We start from the raw sequence: 17,246 nt of genomic DNA, 5'->3' as shown, positions 1-17,246 counted from the left end.
CTGGCTTTGATCATTGTAGTAAAGATAGAGGGATGGAGACCCTTGTGGACTAAGATCTGCCGCTCAACCTCCAGGCCGTTAAACGTAGCCGCTGTAAGTCCTGAAAGATGAACGGGCCCTGGAGGAGCAGGTCTTTTATTTAGAGGCAGACGCCACGGGTCTTCCACTAGCATGGCCTGAATATCCCCGTACCAGGCCCTTCTTGGCCAATCTGGTGCCACCAGTATGGCCTCCGTCCCCTGATGCCGGAGCCGCTTTAGCACCCGAGCCAACAAGGGGAGAGGTGGGAACAGGTACACCAATTGGAATTCGCAGGTCCAGGTGAGAGCGTCCACCGCTATCGCCCCTGGGTCTCTGGTCCGTGCACAGTACATCGCTACCTTGTGGTTCAGTCGTGAAGCCATCAGGTCGATCTGAGGGAGCCCCCACAGATCCACTATGGCATCGAACACTTGAGTGTGAAGGCCCCACTCTTCCGGGTGAAGATCGTGACGACTCAGGAAGTCCGCCTCCCAATTGTCGACCCCCGGGATAAAAATGGCAGACAGGGCCTGGACATTCTGTTCCGCCCAAGACAGAATCTTTGACGCTTCTCTCATGCAAGGCATGCTCTTGGTACCACCCTGCCGATTTATATAGGCCACTGTGGTGGCATTGTCCGACTGGACCTGGATCGCCTTGCCCTGTAACAATGGAGCTGCCTGCAACAGGGCATAGTAGACCGCCCTCAACTCCAGCTTGTTGATATGAAGGCCCGACTCCAGTGGAGACCATCGACCCTGGAGGCGGACTCCTTGTGTCACAGCCCCCCAGCCCCTCAGGCTGGCGTCCGTGGTTACCAGAATCCAGTCCTGGATCTGGAACCGTCTGCCTGCCAACAGATTGGATGAATCTAGCCACCACTGTAGCGAGATCCTGGTTCTTGTTGCAAGGCCAATCCTTCTGCGCATCTGCAGGGGGGATCCGGACATTTTGTCAGAATATCCAATTGAAGGACCCTGGAATGGAAACGGCCAAATTGTACGGCTTCGAATGAAGCCACCATCTTGCCTAGAAGCCGGAGGCAAAGATGGATCTGTACCAGGGGGGACTGTAGGACCTCCCTGACCAGCTGTTGTATTGCACTGACCTTTTCCATCGGCAGAAAGACTCTTTGTTCCGATGTATCCAGGATCATGCCCAAGAAAACCATCCTCTGTGTCGGAACCAGCGATGATTTGGACATGTTCAGGATCCACCCGTGGTCTCTTAGCACTTGTATGGACAGATTGAGAGCACTGCTCAAAGCCTCTGCCGACCCTGCCTTTATTAGCAGGTCATCCAGGTATGGCACGACATTCACCCTTCGAAGCCTGAGTAGTGACATCATTTCCGCCATTACCTTTGTGAACACCCGCGGGGCAGTCGACAGGCCGAAAGGCAAGGCCCGGAATTGGTAATGGTCGTTCCCCAAGGCAAACCTGAGATAGATTTGGTGTGGGGGCCAGATAGGGATGTGTAAATAGGCGTCCTTGACGTCTATAGATGCCAAGAACTCCCCTCTCTCCAGACTGGCGATCACGGAGCGCAAGGACTCCATCCTGAACTTGAACACACGCAGGAAGGGGTTCAGTGATTTTAGATTCAGGATGGGCCTTACTGAGCTGTCTGGCTTCGGTACCAGGAATAAGTTTGAATAATATCCCTGGCCCTGCTCCGTGCTTGGCACCGGTATAATTACCTGAGACTGAAGCAGCCTGGTAATGGCCCCCTGAAGGAGAACCTGATCCTCCTGGGATGCTGGAAGGGCCGACCTGAAGTATCTTCTGGGAGGGGGTTTGTCGAATTCCAGCCTGTAACCTAGAGAAATGAGATCCCTGGCCCAGGAATCCATACCAGAGGCGTCCCACACATGGCTGAAATGCAACAATCGCGCTCCCACCGCGAGAGTGTCTCGTGGCGGGAAACCCCCGTCATGCTGCAGGCTTAGAGGAAGCCGCTGCATTGGGACGGTCCTGGGAGCTGGAGGTGTTAGGCTTTCTAAACTTGCCTCTCGTACCTCTGTTGGCATTGGAGGCGCCCCTAGCCTTGGGGCGAAACCTGTTCCCACGAAAGGACTGCTGGGAAGTACCTGTGAAGGTACGCTTCGCTACTGTGGGAGCTGATGGAAGGAAGGTAGATTTTCCCGCCGTGGCCTTGGAAATCCAACCGTCTAATTCACTTCCAAAAAGCCATTCTCCTGTAAAGGGAATACCCTCCACACTCTTCTTTGAATCCACATCCGCAGACCACTGACGTAGCCACAAAGCCCGTCTGGCTGAAACCGCCATGGCTGAATTGCGCGCGTTTATTGCGCCCAATTCCTTTTGCGCCTCGCACAGGATCTTAGCGGTATCCTGAATGTGACGCAGGCTATCGCCTATCTGGGCCACAGTCATTTCCCCCAACAACCCTTCCTGAATCTGGGTTAACCAGGTATGAATGGCCTTAGCCATCCAGCAACTGGCCAAAACTGGGCGCTGGGAGGCCCCACTAGCCGTGTATATGGATTTAAGGGTAGCTTCCAGCCTCCTGTCCGCCCCGTCCTTAAGGGTGGATACACCTGGGACTGGTAGTAACACCTTTTTAGAAAGGCGGGAGACAGATGAGTCCACTACCGGTGGCTCCTCCCACTTCTTCCTACCCAAAGGTTCAAAAGGATAAGCATTAGTGAACCGCTTTGAAAGAGTAAACCTCTTATCAGGGTTTTGCCATGCAGCCCTGAAAACAGTTTCTAACTCTGCCTGCTCAGGGAAGTATACTGGCTGTTTCCTCTGTGTCATGAAGAAAGGATCTCCTTCTGCGGATGCCTCCACCGGGAGATCTAAAACATCCCTAATGGCCCTGATAAGCGGTTCAGGACCATGCACTGCTGCCTCAGGAACTGGTTACTGCAGAACCTGCTCCTCACCCTCCTCTAGTATGTCCTCATCATCATCATCTGAATCAGGGGCCATCGCAGCAGCCGGCCTTTTTAGAGGCTGTGCGGGAGGAGGAGGTACATTAAGAGTATGAAGAATATCCACTCTGGCAGCTAACATGGACAATTCTCTCTGAACCCTCTGCGTTTGCTGAGTGTTAGTGGAAAGCTGTGAAGCCACAGAATCTAACAATGTCTTTATATTGGAGGCCCAAACAGGCTCCTGCTCATCAGCCTGAGATGGCCCCACAAGCTGTGGGGGCACCCCACTGATCTGAGTGTCAGCACTACTGGGCTGTGGTGACATACAAGCCTCACAAGTAACTTGGGACTGTGATTTGGGCACAAACTTGGTGCTACACACCATACAAGTGAACTTTTTCACCATGATGAGACAGTACCTCTGCGTGCAGCAGTACAACTCAGCCCCCACACAGTCACACACGTGCACACACCCCACCACTGGATGTTAAAACAGACTATGTGCTTGTTTTATGTGCGTTTGTAACTAATCAGTGGGGGAAAAAACAGAGCAATTGGGGGACCAAGTGCACCCTTAACCTGAGCTCACAGATCTGGGTGAGCTGGTAACGCTAAACACAGTGATATGAACAACACAGTGCCTAAAATAAGCCAGATAGCGCAGCCGCGCTAAATCGCTATAAAACCTGCTGTCTCTGCCGTGCTGCAAGGACCCGGATCCACCACGCCAGTGAGGAGCCCTCTGTAATGGAGTCTGGCAGCGTGTGAAGAAGCAGGAAGTGACAGCGCGCGCCCAGCAGAGCTTGGTCCCGCTCTGAGTGAAGCCCCGCCCCCCTGTACACAGAGCTGGCGCTTCCATACGTTTATACTGACACATAATAAAGGTATAATATTATATACATATAACCTGAGGGGTGTCCCTGGTGGTCCAGCGGCAGCACCCCTATGTCAGTTTCTAGACGCGGGGTTCACACGGTCCCTGCTAGAGGGCCGCCATTACTGCCCGTCGTCTTGCCGCACCAGAAATGGCTGCGGGGTCCCCTTGTGAGACCCCCAGCCTGTACTCACCACTGAAGTCTTCGGATCTGTCAGGGGTGTGCGGCGGCTAGGGGGCTTGCTCGCCACAGCGCAATGCTGTGCGGTGACAAGCCCCACGCAGGACCGAATTGTCCTGTAGCAGGGTCAGCTCTGCACCTGAAGAGGTCGGGGACTGACCCTTCCCCTGACACCCACGAAGCAGGACAGCTGTGTGGTCCCCACAGCGCCCCAAAATAACAAACTTTGAAAATAAATGTAGAAAAACTCTGGAGCATCCAGAAGCACTGCCTCTCCTGAGGCACATTTTTCAAAACTGACTAGTGGAGGGAGATTGAGGGGAGGAGCCAGTGCACCCACACTGAAAGTTCTTTTATGTGCCTGTCTCTTCTGTGGAGGTCTCAATCATCATAGTAGTGAAACCCAGTATCCCATTGGACGGTAGAGAAATATATATATTTTTTAAATATTTGAAAATATGATTTTCTTTGTTTTCGATTTTGCTGGAACAGTACATGCTGAATGTAGGTTGCTAAGCATCATATTAATAATATGTAGGATAGTTAATGCTTGTTCTGCAAGAGACATCCAGTATCTAAGCATTGTGTCAAAATGTAATTCTGTACTGTGTGTGCATTGTACCTCATGTTCTCATGGTTATATCATCAGTGACTGACTGAATGCGTGTTTGAAAGTATGCATATAATTAATACACACTTCATCCCAGTCCAGACACACACACACACACACATGCAATCTAATAGATCTGGCACGCCACAAAAATGAGCAACCCGGGTGAACAGCATCCAGAATAATACACAGGCTTTCAGCAATATCGTCAATCTAGTTTATTGAATTATTTTGGGTATCTGCGCCCCTGTCATCAGTATTTCTTACAACAGGGACGCAGATCCATGAAATGTTATATAAACTACACTGAAGTGATTGCTACAGATGGAGCTGCTCTCATCAGTGATTCCCATCTCGACCTCCCCCCAGATATCAGAATGGGGCATGCGCAAGAGACGTTCATGCACCCCATACTCGGCAATGGGCAGGGCCGTTTCAAGACAATTTAGCTCTCAGGGCGAATAAATAAAAATACGACCCCCCCCCATGGTATTGAAGAAATTGCGCGCGCACAAAAATAGGGTGTGTGACTTAATTTGGAAAGGGGTGTGGCTTAATATTAGGGCGGGGTCTAGCAGGAAAACAATTACCTTACATTACACTTTTGCAACCTGCATGACCAGACATTGGTTACTGCAGGAATTGTCATTGTCCTCCTGCACTTAAGTTGGCGGGCTGAAGGCCACACAGTGACATAAAAAATATAAAGGCCCACACAGTGACCTAGTACGCCTCACAGATCAAGGCCAAACAATGACAGGCTACTTAAAATCATTATACACTATTTATCCGTGATGCCAATTACATATTACGCCACACACTGTGATGACAATTACATATTACGCTGCACACTGTGATGACAATTACACATTATGCCCCACGCGTCGCTACCGCATAACTGATGCCGTTTACTAATATGCCCCCAGTGCCAGATATGCCCCCACAGTGCCACACATATATGCCCCCACAGTGACAGCTATGCCCCCAGTGACCGCTATGCCCCCACAGTGCCAAACATATATGCCCCCACAGTGACACACATATGCCCCCACAGTGAAACACATATCCCCCACAGCACCACACATATATGCCCCCACAGCACCACACATATATGCCCCCACAGTGACAGCTATGCCCCCACAGCACCACACATATATGCCCCCACAGTGCCAGAAGCAGCACAACTGACTGTCTCACTCTCCCCCTGCTGCCATCACCTCTGCCGTTGCTGATGTTGCTTCTTCTTCTTCCATGGGGAGGGGAGCACATTGCGCGTCTCTCCTTCCCCTTCACTGTGTATCTGAGCTGTCAGCCATTCATATCTCGCGGGCTGGCTCCTGATTGGCTGCCGGCCCGCGAGCTCTAATTGGCTGACAGCCCAGTGACACAGTGAGCAAGGGGAAGGAGACCCAGAAGTGTAGCTACAGGAGGCATCTGATGGGAAGTACATGGATGTCTGGCAGAAAAACCATTGTTCTGTATATTTTGTGGTCCTGATGAAGGGGGTAGATCTAAAATCGAAAATGTAATTGAACCATGTGAATGCAGTAAAAGATATGCACTGTTTTTTATTCGATTTTGCTTATAGGAGGCAAAATCGAATCAAAATCGGATGCTTTTTAGCAGCATTCGATGCAGATTCAATCCTGATGCGTGCTCCTGTGTATTGTAAATCAAATAGAAAAATAGTCTTGCCTGCCAAGACTATATAGTACAGATCTGTACTATATAGTCGGTACTCTTTACTTAGTGCGGCGCCCGTCGCGGGCATCGCGGGTACATTAATGTATGGCCGCGACGCGACCGACGCGATGCCCGCGATTTCCCATTGAAACCAATGTTAAACAGGGAAATCGTGTCGGTCGCGTCGCGGCCGCACATAAATGCACCCGCGATGCCCGCGACGCGATGCTCACGATTTCCCATAGGGAACAATGTTAAAAGTCGCGATGGACCCGATTTTAGTGTTAAATGGCTCAATCAACCCGATTTGGCCATAGGAATCAATGTTAAATGGGCCACAGAGCCCATTAACCCTTAAATGTCCCCCCAAATTTTTAACGCCACCCCACGATCCACGCCAACCCGAAGCGTGGCGAGCGCAGCGAGCCCGCGAGGGGCGGCGGTACGCGTCCTCCGACCTTTTCATGCCCTACTATCCACGTCGGCGTGGTGTGAGAATATAATAGTGTGGCGAGCGCAGCGAGCCACCGAGCCCGAAGCGTGGCGAGCGCAGCGAGCCCCGCGAGGGGACGCGGATACCTTCACAGTTATACGCGTCCCCTCGCGGGCTTCACAGGTGTCCGTGGCGACCCGGACACCTGTGAAGCCCGCGAGGGGACGCGTCTACCTGTGAAGGTATCCGCGTCCCCTCGCCACGCTTCGGGCTCGGTGGCTCGCTGCGCTCGCCACACTATTCTATTCTCACACCACGCCGACGTGGATAGTAGGGCATGAAAAGGTCGGAGGACGCGTACCGCCGCCCCTCGCGGGCTCGCTGCGCTCGCCACGCTTCGGGCTCGGTGGCTCGCTGCGCTCGCCACACTATTCTATTCTCACACCACACCGACGTGGATAGTAGGGCATGAAAAGGTCGGAGGACGCGTACCGCCGCCCCTCGCGGGCTCGCTGCGCTCGCCACGCTTCGGGTTGGCGTGGATCGTGGGGTGGCGTTAAAAATTTGGGGGGACATTTAACGGTTCATTGGCCCTATTTGGGCTGTGTGGCCCATTTTACATTGATTTATATGCCAAAATCGGGTCCATTGAGGCATTTAAGTGTAAAATCGCGGTCAATCAGGCTTTTTAACATTGTTCCCTATGGGAAAATCGCGGTGATCGCGGTCATCGCGGGCATCGCGACCATCCAATTTTACCCGCGATGCCCGCGATTACCGCGATCACCGCGATTTTTACCCGCGATGACCACGATTTTTATCGGTGGCGCCGTTCTAGGTAAAGAGTACCATATAGTCAAATCAAATGCATTTTGCATACCGTTCGATTCAATCCCAATCGAATCGGGATCGAATTGCAGACAAAATCACACCATGTGTAACCAGTTAGTGGTGCATCTGGGTGCCCCCTGAAAAACAGGTGCTTTTGGGGACTATTTTGCACTTATTAAAAGATGAATAGGCCCCTTTATGTGCATCTTGGGGCCATTTAGATTGGATTCTTACAGGGCCAGATGCACCAAGCTTCAAAAAGTAATAAAGTGGGGAGTGATAAAACAATCAGTGCCTGTCATGTCACATGATGGGTATAAAAATGCCAGTTATAAGCTGATTAACTGGAGAGTGATAAACGATCACCTAATCACTTTTTTGAAGTTTGATGCTGGCCCATAAAATCTAAGTCTCTTCTATCATGGGTATAAACACTGCAGTACTAGTTCATCGTATTAAATATCACCATTAACTTCAGTAATTTTCCTTAAGTATCCGATTAACAATATTGCCATTAAATTATTTGGTATCAGGGACTGTATCAGAAACACATTTGTGTGTGTACAAGAAAGGGAGCATTCTTGAGTCCGAAGAAGCTTTCTTTCTGAATAAAGGATAAAAAATATGTACGAGGCACTGGTTCCTTACCAAGGTCACAGGATCATTAGCTGGTGAACTACAAAGCCCAGCATCTTACTGCAACATTTGCTTCTCAATTTCGCTGGTACTGATATTTTCCACAGTGTTTTTAGCCCTCTTCTTCCATTCTTTAAAGATGTCTCTTATGTCCTTGAAAGCACCACTTGTTTTAATTTCCTGCATAATTAACTTTTGATAAAAAAGTGTGTGTTTTTCGGCTTCCTTTGCTTGGTTTCTCAGCATTTCTAACAAGCATCCAATTGGCAAACTAATTTGCACCAATTACAAAAGGAATCTTTACCCTTCTGCAGCAATAATGGCTCCCTGAGTCAGCTCTCAAGCCAGCATTAACTGGTGCCTCTAACCTAAATGCCTCCTTGGCTTTCACAGACTTCAGTTCCGACCACCTCCCAAGTTCATCACAATCCCAAACATACTAACTCTGCCCAGATGCATGCCTTGGGACGTGATGCATTGCGTTTCCATTTCCGCACTGTTCATGTGCACACATCACTGCATGCATAACAGAGATGCTTTCAGCATTTAATACTGCACACATTTGCATATACAGATGGAGCCTTTTTCAACTATCCTTCTCTGGATAGCCATGGTGAGCCAAGGCCTATTGTTCTCAGCTGCAATACAACACATATTACTCACTTAAACCTATTAAAAGGGCAAGATGAGGATAGCTCTATCGGTAGACATAATTTATGTTCAACTTAACATTGGCCACTGTATTTATAGATTTGCCATTACGTATACCAAAGCTGGATCTGCTTTCCTTCAGATACTTATAGGCAATAAGAAAAAAAAATATCGGTACTTCCTCATCTTTGCACCACCGCTTACGCTACGGAACTAACGTACTGTACGGCAATTCACAAGGGTTATGTTCGGCGAGGACCACTTTTTTCCTTTTGCAGTAAAATGTCTCTTTGCTGCAAATAAGTCACCGCATCCTCCTCAGTTTGAGGTAATTTAAATAAAGTAAACATCTTTTACCTAAAAAAATGCCTCTAGAGCAGATTTGTAACGGTTGCCTTGCCGAAAAGCCTAATGGAGTGGCTAACGTAACTGGCGTAGCGGTAGCTGCAAAGATGAGGAAGTACCAAAATATCTTACAATATTAATCACAGACCAACAATGTAGAAGAAAAACATTCATATAAAAAGTAACTACCACAGTACTGCTCTACTGTTTATTTTACATAATTTACTTGACGGAGCAAAGAAAACATTATGTTGATTCTCATTATTTTGAAGCTAGCTAATTAAGATGACCTTGAGTCATAATTTAAAATGTCTTTGCAACATATAGGAGGGATACATTTTGCAGTGTAGGTGTTTGGGCTAGAATTACATTTAGGAGTTTACTTTGAAAACAAGGAAATTCTAACAGGGAGAGTAATATAAAAAAAAACATGGATGAATTGTGTTGTATCTTGAACTACAAACCAAGCATGCAGCAAGTGAAGAGACAGTCTATACACACACTCAGGAAGCACCATCGCCCAGCGTGCAAGGCCTGGGGCAGGCACTATTGCTGCTGCCTTTGCCTTGAGTGGAATTGCAATTTGCAGCCAGTATTACTGTTGCAAGGCTGCCCAGAGCATCCCATGGTGTTGTTTGCACCGCCCTCTTGGTGTGATGTCAATGTATCACATATTCAGTGGCCCTGCTTGGGTCCAGGTCACCTTTTCTTGACATCACATGTCGTCAGCATCCGCCCCCCTTTTCGGCGATCTGTGGCCGGAATTTTTTTTTATTTCCGAAGGGGAGAAGAATCATTTGAAAAGTGTACGACCATCGGATATTTTCTCTCCCATTCGGCCACTTGAGTGGAGGGTGGACGTTCAGCCGGACGGCGTTTATCTGTTAGTTAGGCTCTGAACATAGGCAGCCTAGCGATCAGGTCTGAGCAGGCCCTTAGTTTCATAGCAAGCCCTGTTATCAGTGTACCCTATGATTGATGCAAAACTCCCAAAGTTTATATGCACAACTAGGAATTTCATCTACATGCTGACCTTTGTTTACGTGCAAACACCCCACTACCTGACAGATGTCTCCTTTCAGCCGCAAGTGGATTTTAAAATGTATCTGGAATACCCATATACTGTATTTGTGCACTCCATTCTGGAGTATAGGCAACAGGCAAGATCAAACCAGCTTGTATTCAACGGTGTATTGGCCCCAAAGAGAAGCATTAACAAGTATGTGAGATATTGAAATGACCCATATAAGTACACATTACAATCAAACAATATAAATGTACACACAATTCGTGTAACAATACATGCACACTTGAATAAAGCAATAACCCAGTCAATTAAAGTTCAACCAGTGCGTAAAACATGTCATTATGCTATGCACAGACTCATGCTGAACAGAGACATCAAGGATCTTTATAACCGCATTCAGTCAAATCATGTACCTGATGTACAGAAGAACAAGGCTAAATGACCACGCATTTCCATTTAAAAAGTTTTTTTTTTTTTCTGAAAGTCACTCAGATCTATCTAATAAATTCCAGTCTTTTCTATTCAAAAGATACACTGACTTTTAAACCAGGGGCTTTGCATACAAATGTCTTAAATGATTATTTTTTATTTTTTTTAATGAAGAACAGACAGGTAGATAAAAAAAAATATCCCCATGGCACCAAGCTGCTGTGACTAGAATTAAGCAGTCAGGGAAGTTCTAGCTGTGGACTTTTTATATATTGGTAATTGTTGAAAGAGCTTGCCAAAGCAACAGCTCCATGAGAAATGATTGCTAGCTGGTTATACTAATTACCTAGCCAGCTTGATGTGTATTTCAGATGTAAATTAATGTAATGAAAGAAGAGACAGGATGAAAAATACCGGAGATATTTCCAGATGAAATGGAAGTTGTCAGCCCTCATATTTTATACATTTGTTCATTAGCAAAGACAAAAAGACAATTAGGAAACCTCACTGAACCTATGGTTTAAAAACAATCATAGTAACCGTGCACTAATGAAACATAACCAGAGTGCACAAGAACCACATACACATGCAGGGCCACCAATAAGGGTGTGCTGTGGGTACAGCTGTTCCTGGCCCCACCCACACCACTGCACTGAACAAAGCGGGTACCAGAGCGCAGGCTTAATCAACCTAGGGTGCCGGCAGCCAATAAAAATGCTGCACCAGCTTTTGAGCCAATCAGGGCTCGCTTAAGGACAGCCAAGCACGGGAGCCCTGATTGGCTCACCAGCCGGTGCTGTATTTTATTGGCCATATGCATCCTGAGTTGAAGAAGCCTGTGCTCCGGGACCTCCGGACTGCAGCTCAGCGTAAGTGGAGATGGGGGAGCAGAATCTCAAGTGAGGAGCAGAAGTTAAGTGAGGAAGGGGGGGGGGGGGGGTGTTGTGCCCTGGACTGGAAAGGAGTCCTGGGCCCCAAATTTCCCAATGGCAGCTCTGTATGTCTGTATGTATGTCTGTATGTATGTCTGTATGTATGCATGCATGTACATACATACAAAGTCATAAAGTCAATGTTAACCATGTAGACAATCATTGTGTAAGTTTAAAGTGACGATATGAAAGAATTTAGACATTGTCCCCGATTGGCCAGCAGTCATTTATCTGCTTGGAGTGACTGCAGCAGCATCTTCTGGGTCCCATCGGTCATGTGATGGTCCCTTAAGAGGCCAGACTACCAATCCTCCAGCATTCCTGTATTTCTGCCCTATACCTAACCTGATCTCCAATGCCAGTCTAAGCCCCCCTACGCAGCTTAACCCTAATGTCGAAATTCTGACAATGTTGACATTTTACCTGTTAACATTCTAAGAAAGCCATCATGTTACCGGTTGACATTTTCATAATATCTACATATTAACTGTCGACACTGCCATTGTTTAAATTTTTTACTACATCAATCATTTTGTATATGGCAAGAGACGAACATTTCAGATATGGGCACCATGGTGATAAGGTAAAGGATCATTAGTCTATAAAAAGTCCCCTTAATTCAAAATAAATAATAACAAGAAGCTAGTTATATGGTAACCATCACCGAAGAGCAATGACATGCTTCTCAACCACTGCCCATTGCAGTAACAGCCATATGGCCCAGACCAATGAGCTTTATTAAAGGAAATTCAATCTCAACTGAATTTGTGGGAAAGCAAAAGGTGATATACCAGTGCTCTAATATCTTTGTTCGTGACATTGCAAATGGTAGTGAAGGGAAAGTATGCCTTTTTGCAGATGACACAAAGATATGCAACAGACTAGACACACCAGGAGGGGTAAATCAAATGACTGATGATCTAAGTAAACTTGAGAATTGGTCAAGAGCATGGCAACTACAGTTTAATGCTAAAAAATGCTAAATCATGCACTTGGGACTCAAAAACCCAAAGGCTCAATATAGTATCAAGGGTACTATAATGGAAACTACTGAGGAGGAAAGAGATCTAGGAGTCACTATTTCAAGTGACTTAAAGGCAGACACAATGAGGAAGGTTAGTCAGATGCTTGGTTGCATAGGGAGAGGAATCAGTAGCAGAAAAAAAAGACATAATAATGCCCCTTTATAGGTCATTGGTATGGCCTCATCTGGAATACTGTGTCCATTTCTGGAGACCATGGGTGAGATTTAATAGGATGAGAGAATCAAAAAGTGAGAGATTTGGTAAGAAATCTCCAGTTTTTTTAAAGCGGCAATCATTTACACTGCATAAACCAGTTTAAATTTGCAGTGTAAATGATTGCCGCTTTAAAAAACCTGGAGATTTCTTACCAAATCTCTCACTTTCTGATTCTCTCATCCTATTAAATCTCCCCCCATATCTTCAGAAGGATATAAATACATTGGACAGTGTACAAAGAAGGGCAACTAAAATGGTGCATGGCCTACATCACAAAACTTACCTGGATAGACTAAAATATCTTAATATGTATAATTTTGAGCATAAAAGGGTAAGGGGGGACATGATGGAAATCTACAAATATATAAAGGGTTTTAACATAGTACACTAGGGAAATTTTCTTCAAAGGAAAAGAAGTAATAGAACACAAGGACATGCACTGAAACTGGAGGGCGGTAGGTTCAGGGGAATCGTTAGAAAAAATTAATTTGCAGAAAGGGTAGTGTATAAGTGGAATAGCCTCCCATCAGAGGTGGTAGAGGCGAAGACAGTAGAACAATTTGAACATGCTTGGGATAGGCATATGATTATCCTTACAAAGAAATAAGGATTAAAAAGGGTTGAGATTACCTGAAGGGTAAAAAAAGGGGCAGACTAGATGGCCCAAACGGTTCTTATCTGCCGTCAAATTCTATGTTTCTATGATATCGGTTATTCAATGTTGTGACTACATATCAATGTCTGAAAATGTTGGCTTGTACATTATTGACTCTATTGTTTAGACCGAATTAAAATATGTAGAAATGTTGTAGTTTACAGTGCACTTACTTTGCCAATTTCACTTTGCAATTTGTACTGGTTCAACTGCACACAGTCCTTTAAAAAGAGAAAGAAAGAACAGTTACTGTACAAATGACATATGCTGCTGCAATAATACTTTCAAGAGTAATGGGCCCCATACATCAGCAATCACAATTTATGGATTTCCAGTTAGGGTTTTTTTGGCCAGATAAAAGGATTTTACAATCTATCTGACTTTGCACACACATTACAGATTTATTTCAGTGATCGGCAGATTTTTCCATCTAAAAATTGCATCTTCATATCTGGAAATTGCCCAATCGATTGTTATTTCAGCTGTTCATAATGTAAATAGATGAAGAAGACAAATTAGGAATGCCCACACATCTAAAAAAGATCCGCAGATAATACCAGATTATTAAACATGTTTAAAAACCTGATTAAGCAATCGATTGGCGATTTTGATTGGGATTGCCAAAAGGGGGAGCCCACACATCTAAAATTAATTGTGGCAATCATCTCCATATCTGAAAATTGTCACAATTAATTGCTGATGTATGGGGCCCTTAACAGCATAAAACAGCATTTGCTACACAAAAAAAGGTTCAAGACCATCAATTAAGAAACAGCTCCCTATTTAGAGGTCACTCTAGTTTCTTAGTTCTAAGAAACTAGAACTAATGTTTCCAGGACATGTCCAATGTCAGAAACTCTAACACAAAATAAACAAGATGTATCTTTATTAAAAAAGACATAGGTCATGCACATCTAAATTGTAGGTGTTTCCCTCTTGCGATGGTAACAAGTTTCCATCAGAGCATACAATTCATTGCGCTGTTACATTTTCAAACAGGGATCAAGATCTCCTGATAATGTGATTTAGAGAGACCAGCATCTGAAGGTCTTCACGCTGCGGGAGGATCTGCTTTCTTCAGTCTTCTGGGTGTGTTCAAATGTCTAAAGCCATGTACACACTATATGATCCCTGCTGCCACAGGGTGCTGGCATTGACAAGTAGATACCAACTTGCCTATGCATGTGTGAGGGAGCGGTGGCACTCCACTGCCTTGTCTGTGCATGATGGAGGGGGTTGTTAATGACTTGTAGGAAAACTAGTCTTTCATGGTTGGAGGCATACACACTGGGCTATATATTTAATGCTAATGCTAACGCTCGTGCAAGAATGAGCGATATCGCACATTATATCGCCTAGTGTGTACGGGGCATTATGATGATTTTCTGGGTGTACTTTATGCTGAAAATATGGTTTAGTAGGAAAAATTGTACTACATTATCTTCAGGAATTCCAAGAAATGGACATGCAATACATCATACTTGGCCAACTTGTGGCTATCCAGATGTTGTGAAACTACAAATACCATCATACCTTGCCAAAACTCTGGCAAGGCATGCTGTGACTTGTAGTTTCACAATAGCTGGAGAGCCACAGGTTGGCCAGGCATGCAGTACAAGGTCTCTAGTTCATTTAGGTTGAAAAGACTGTAAACGCATCTTTGAAAAACACTTCCAAAACCAATATACAGAGGTGTGTAAATTGGACTGACAGAAGAAATTCCACATATACAGTACTAGAAACATTTTTACTGACACACTGTTAACAACTATTCATACTTTGTATGATATGCTTTGAGGTTTACAATATTTTTGATACGGTTTGAAACATAGGGGGAAATTTACTAAAGGAAATTTGTAAAAAATAGGTGTAAAAATAGGTGTATTTGTATCCAGAAATACACTTATTTTTGACATTTACTATCCCAAAAATAGGGCAATTCGTAGTCGTATTGATGTGCTATCAATACGAATAGCACATCTGCACTTCTAATCTTCCATCCCCCGAACATCCCCTCTTCTCCCACTATCTCCATCAGCATTGGTGAAACCGAGATCACCTCCACCGACCAAACGCGCTGCCTCGGTGTCATCATTGACTCCTCCCTCTCTTTCACCCCCCACATTCGTGCTCTCTCAGTCTTGCCGCTTTCACCTACGCAACATCTCACGCATCAGACCATTCCTCTCCACTGACGCAACCAAAATTCTCATTCACTCTCTTGTCATCTCCCGCCTTGACTACTGCAACATCCTTCTCTCTGGGCTACCTCTCACCCACCTCGCACCTCTCCAAACCATTCTTAATGCTGCTGCTAGGCTCATCTTCCTCTCCCGCCGCTCTACCTCCGCCTCCCCCCTCTGTCTATCTCTTCACTGGCTCCCCATTCCTTTCCGAGTTCTCTTTAAACTCCTCACCACCACCTACAAGGCTCTCTCCTCCTCCACCGCTCCTTACCTCTCTTCACTGATCTCTATCCACACTCCCTCCCGTCCTCTTCACTCCATCGCTGACCGCCGACTGACCTCTCACCTAATCACCTCCTCCCACTCCCGTGTCCAAGACTTCTCTCGCGCTGCCCCCCTGCACTGGAACAACCTCCCGCAACCCATCAGGCTTTCTGATTCCCTTACCTCCTTCAAGCGCTCCCTCAAAACCCACTTTTTTCGACTAGCCTATCCCTCCTCCTAACCTCTTTTGATCCTCCTATCCTGCCTCCGTTCCTACTTATCCTGTTGTTTTTCGTTCGTCCACCCACCTATTTTTAGTATGTTAACTCTTATGAGTAGGGTCCTCCTGCCTCACGTACTCACCCTACCTCTTTACCTCACCTGTCCTCCTGTCCTGTTCTTCCCTTCCTCTACTTCATCTTCAGTCTCCTCGACAATTTTGACACCTACTTCTGAACTGATGCTGATTTTATTTCTACCAGCTATACCCCTATTTATACTGTATTTTTCAACACACCCTGTACGTTACCTTGTCATTTGTTTTTTGTTTGCTATGTACGGCGCTGCGGACACTTTGCGGCGCCTTATAAATAAACGTACTACTACTACTACACCTATTTTTTTACAAATTTCCTTTAGTAAATTTCCCCCATAATGTTTAAAGAGTGTTTCAGAGTTCCCCTTAGGTCTTCATCTCTATACAAAAATAATTCCCTACAAATTTTCTCTTTTTAAATAGAGAACCAAAAAAAACTTAAACAACACATAAAAAAAACTCATTGCACTGCAAAAAAGTTTTACGTATTAAACCCAATACACACTAGACGCTATAGCAGTGATGGCTAACTTTGACACTCCAGCTGTTGAACACCACATCTCAGCATGGCCGTCTACGGTTTTACGATTTGGCCATGCTAAAACTAATGCAGGGCATGCTGAGATGTGTAGTTCAACAACAGCTAGAGTGTCAAGGTTAGCCATCACTGAGCTATAGTTTAGGAACAATATAGTCACTGATTTCCCTTGAACTCCTGGGCAAATGTTAAAGTGCTATACTCTGAATGATATTGTTAATCATGTTGCTTAGTGACAACGGGAGTGTGCATCAATAACTATATGGAGCGTACAGACTGGGCGATGTTGCAAACAATCTAGCACAGAAGGGCCAAAATGAGCGATATTGTGTGTAATATCGCTTAGGATGTATGGGGCTTTAAGGTTCATACACAGTCTACTTTGTAAATGATGTAATGTCATTAATAATTTCCCTTGAACTCCCGGACAAAGGATATAGGGCAGTGGTAGCCAACCCTAGCCCTCGAGGGCTACCAACAGTTCACATTTTCCA

The 17,246-nt window shown here is 45.7% G+C and overlaps 1 protein-coding gene across 2 annotated transcripts in view; it reads right to left on the bottom strand.

Annotated features, from left to right (window-relative positions):
• Positions 1-17,246, bottom strand: part of CAMKK1 (calcium/calmodulin dependent protein kinase kinase 1) — a 249,204-nt gene that overhangs the window by 166,453 nt on the left and 65,505 nt on the right. For both annotated transcript variants that reach the window (XM_083174142.1, XM_083174143.1), the window contains exon 3: positions 13,622-13,669. In XM_083174142.1, the coding sequence (XP_083030268.1) occupies positions 13,622-13,669 (48 nt within the window). The remainder of the gene's footprint in view (positions 1-13,621; positions 13,670-17,246) is intronic.

This window comes from Crinia signifera, chromosome 2 (genome assembly GCF_055691185.1).
Source record: "Crinia signifera chromosome 2, ASM5569118v1, whole genome shotgun sequence".
NCBI lineage: Eukaryota > Metazoa > Chordata > Amphibia > Anura > Myobatrachidae > Crinia > Crinia signifera.
Note: the sequence above shows the minus strand (reverse complement) of the source record. Positions and strands in the feature narration are given on the sequence as shown.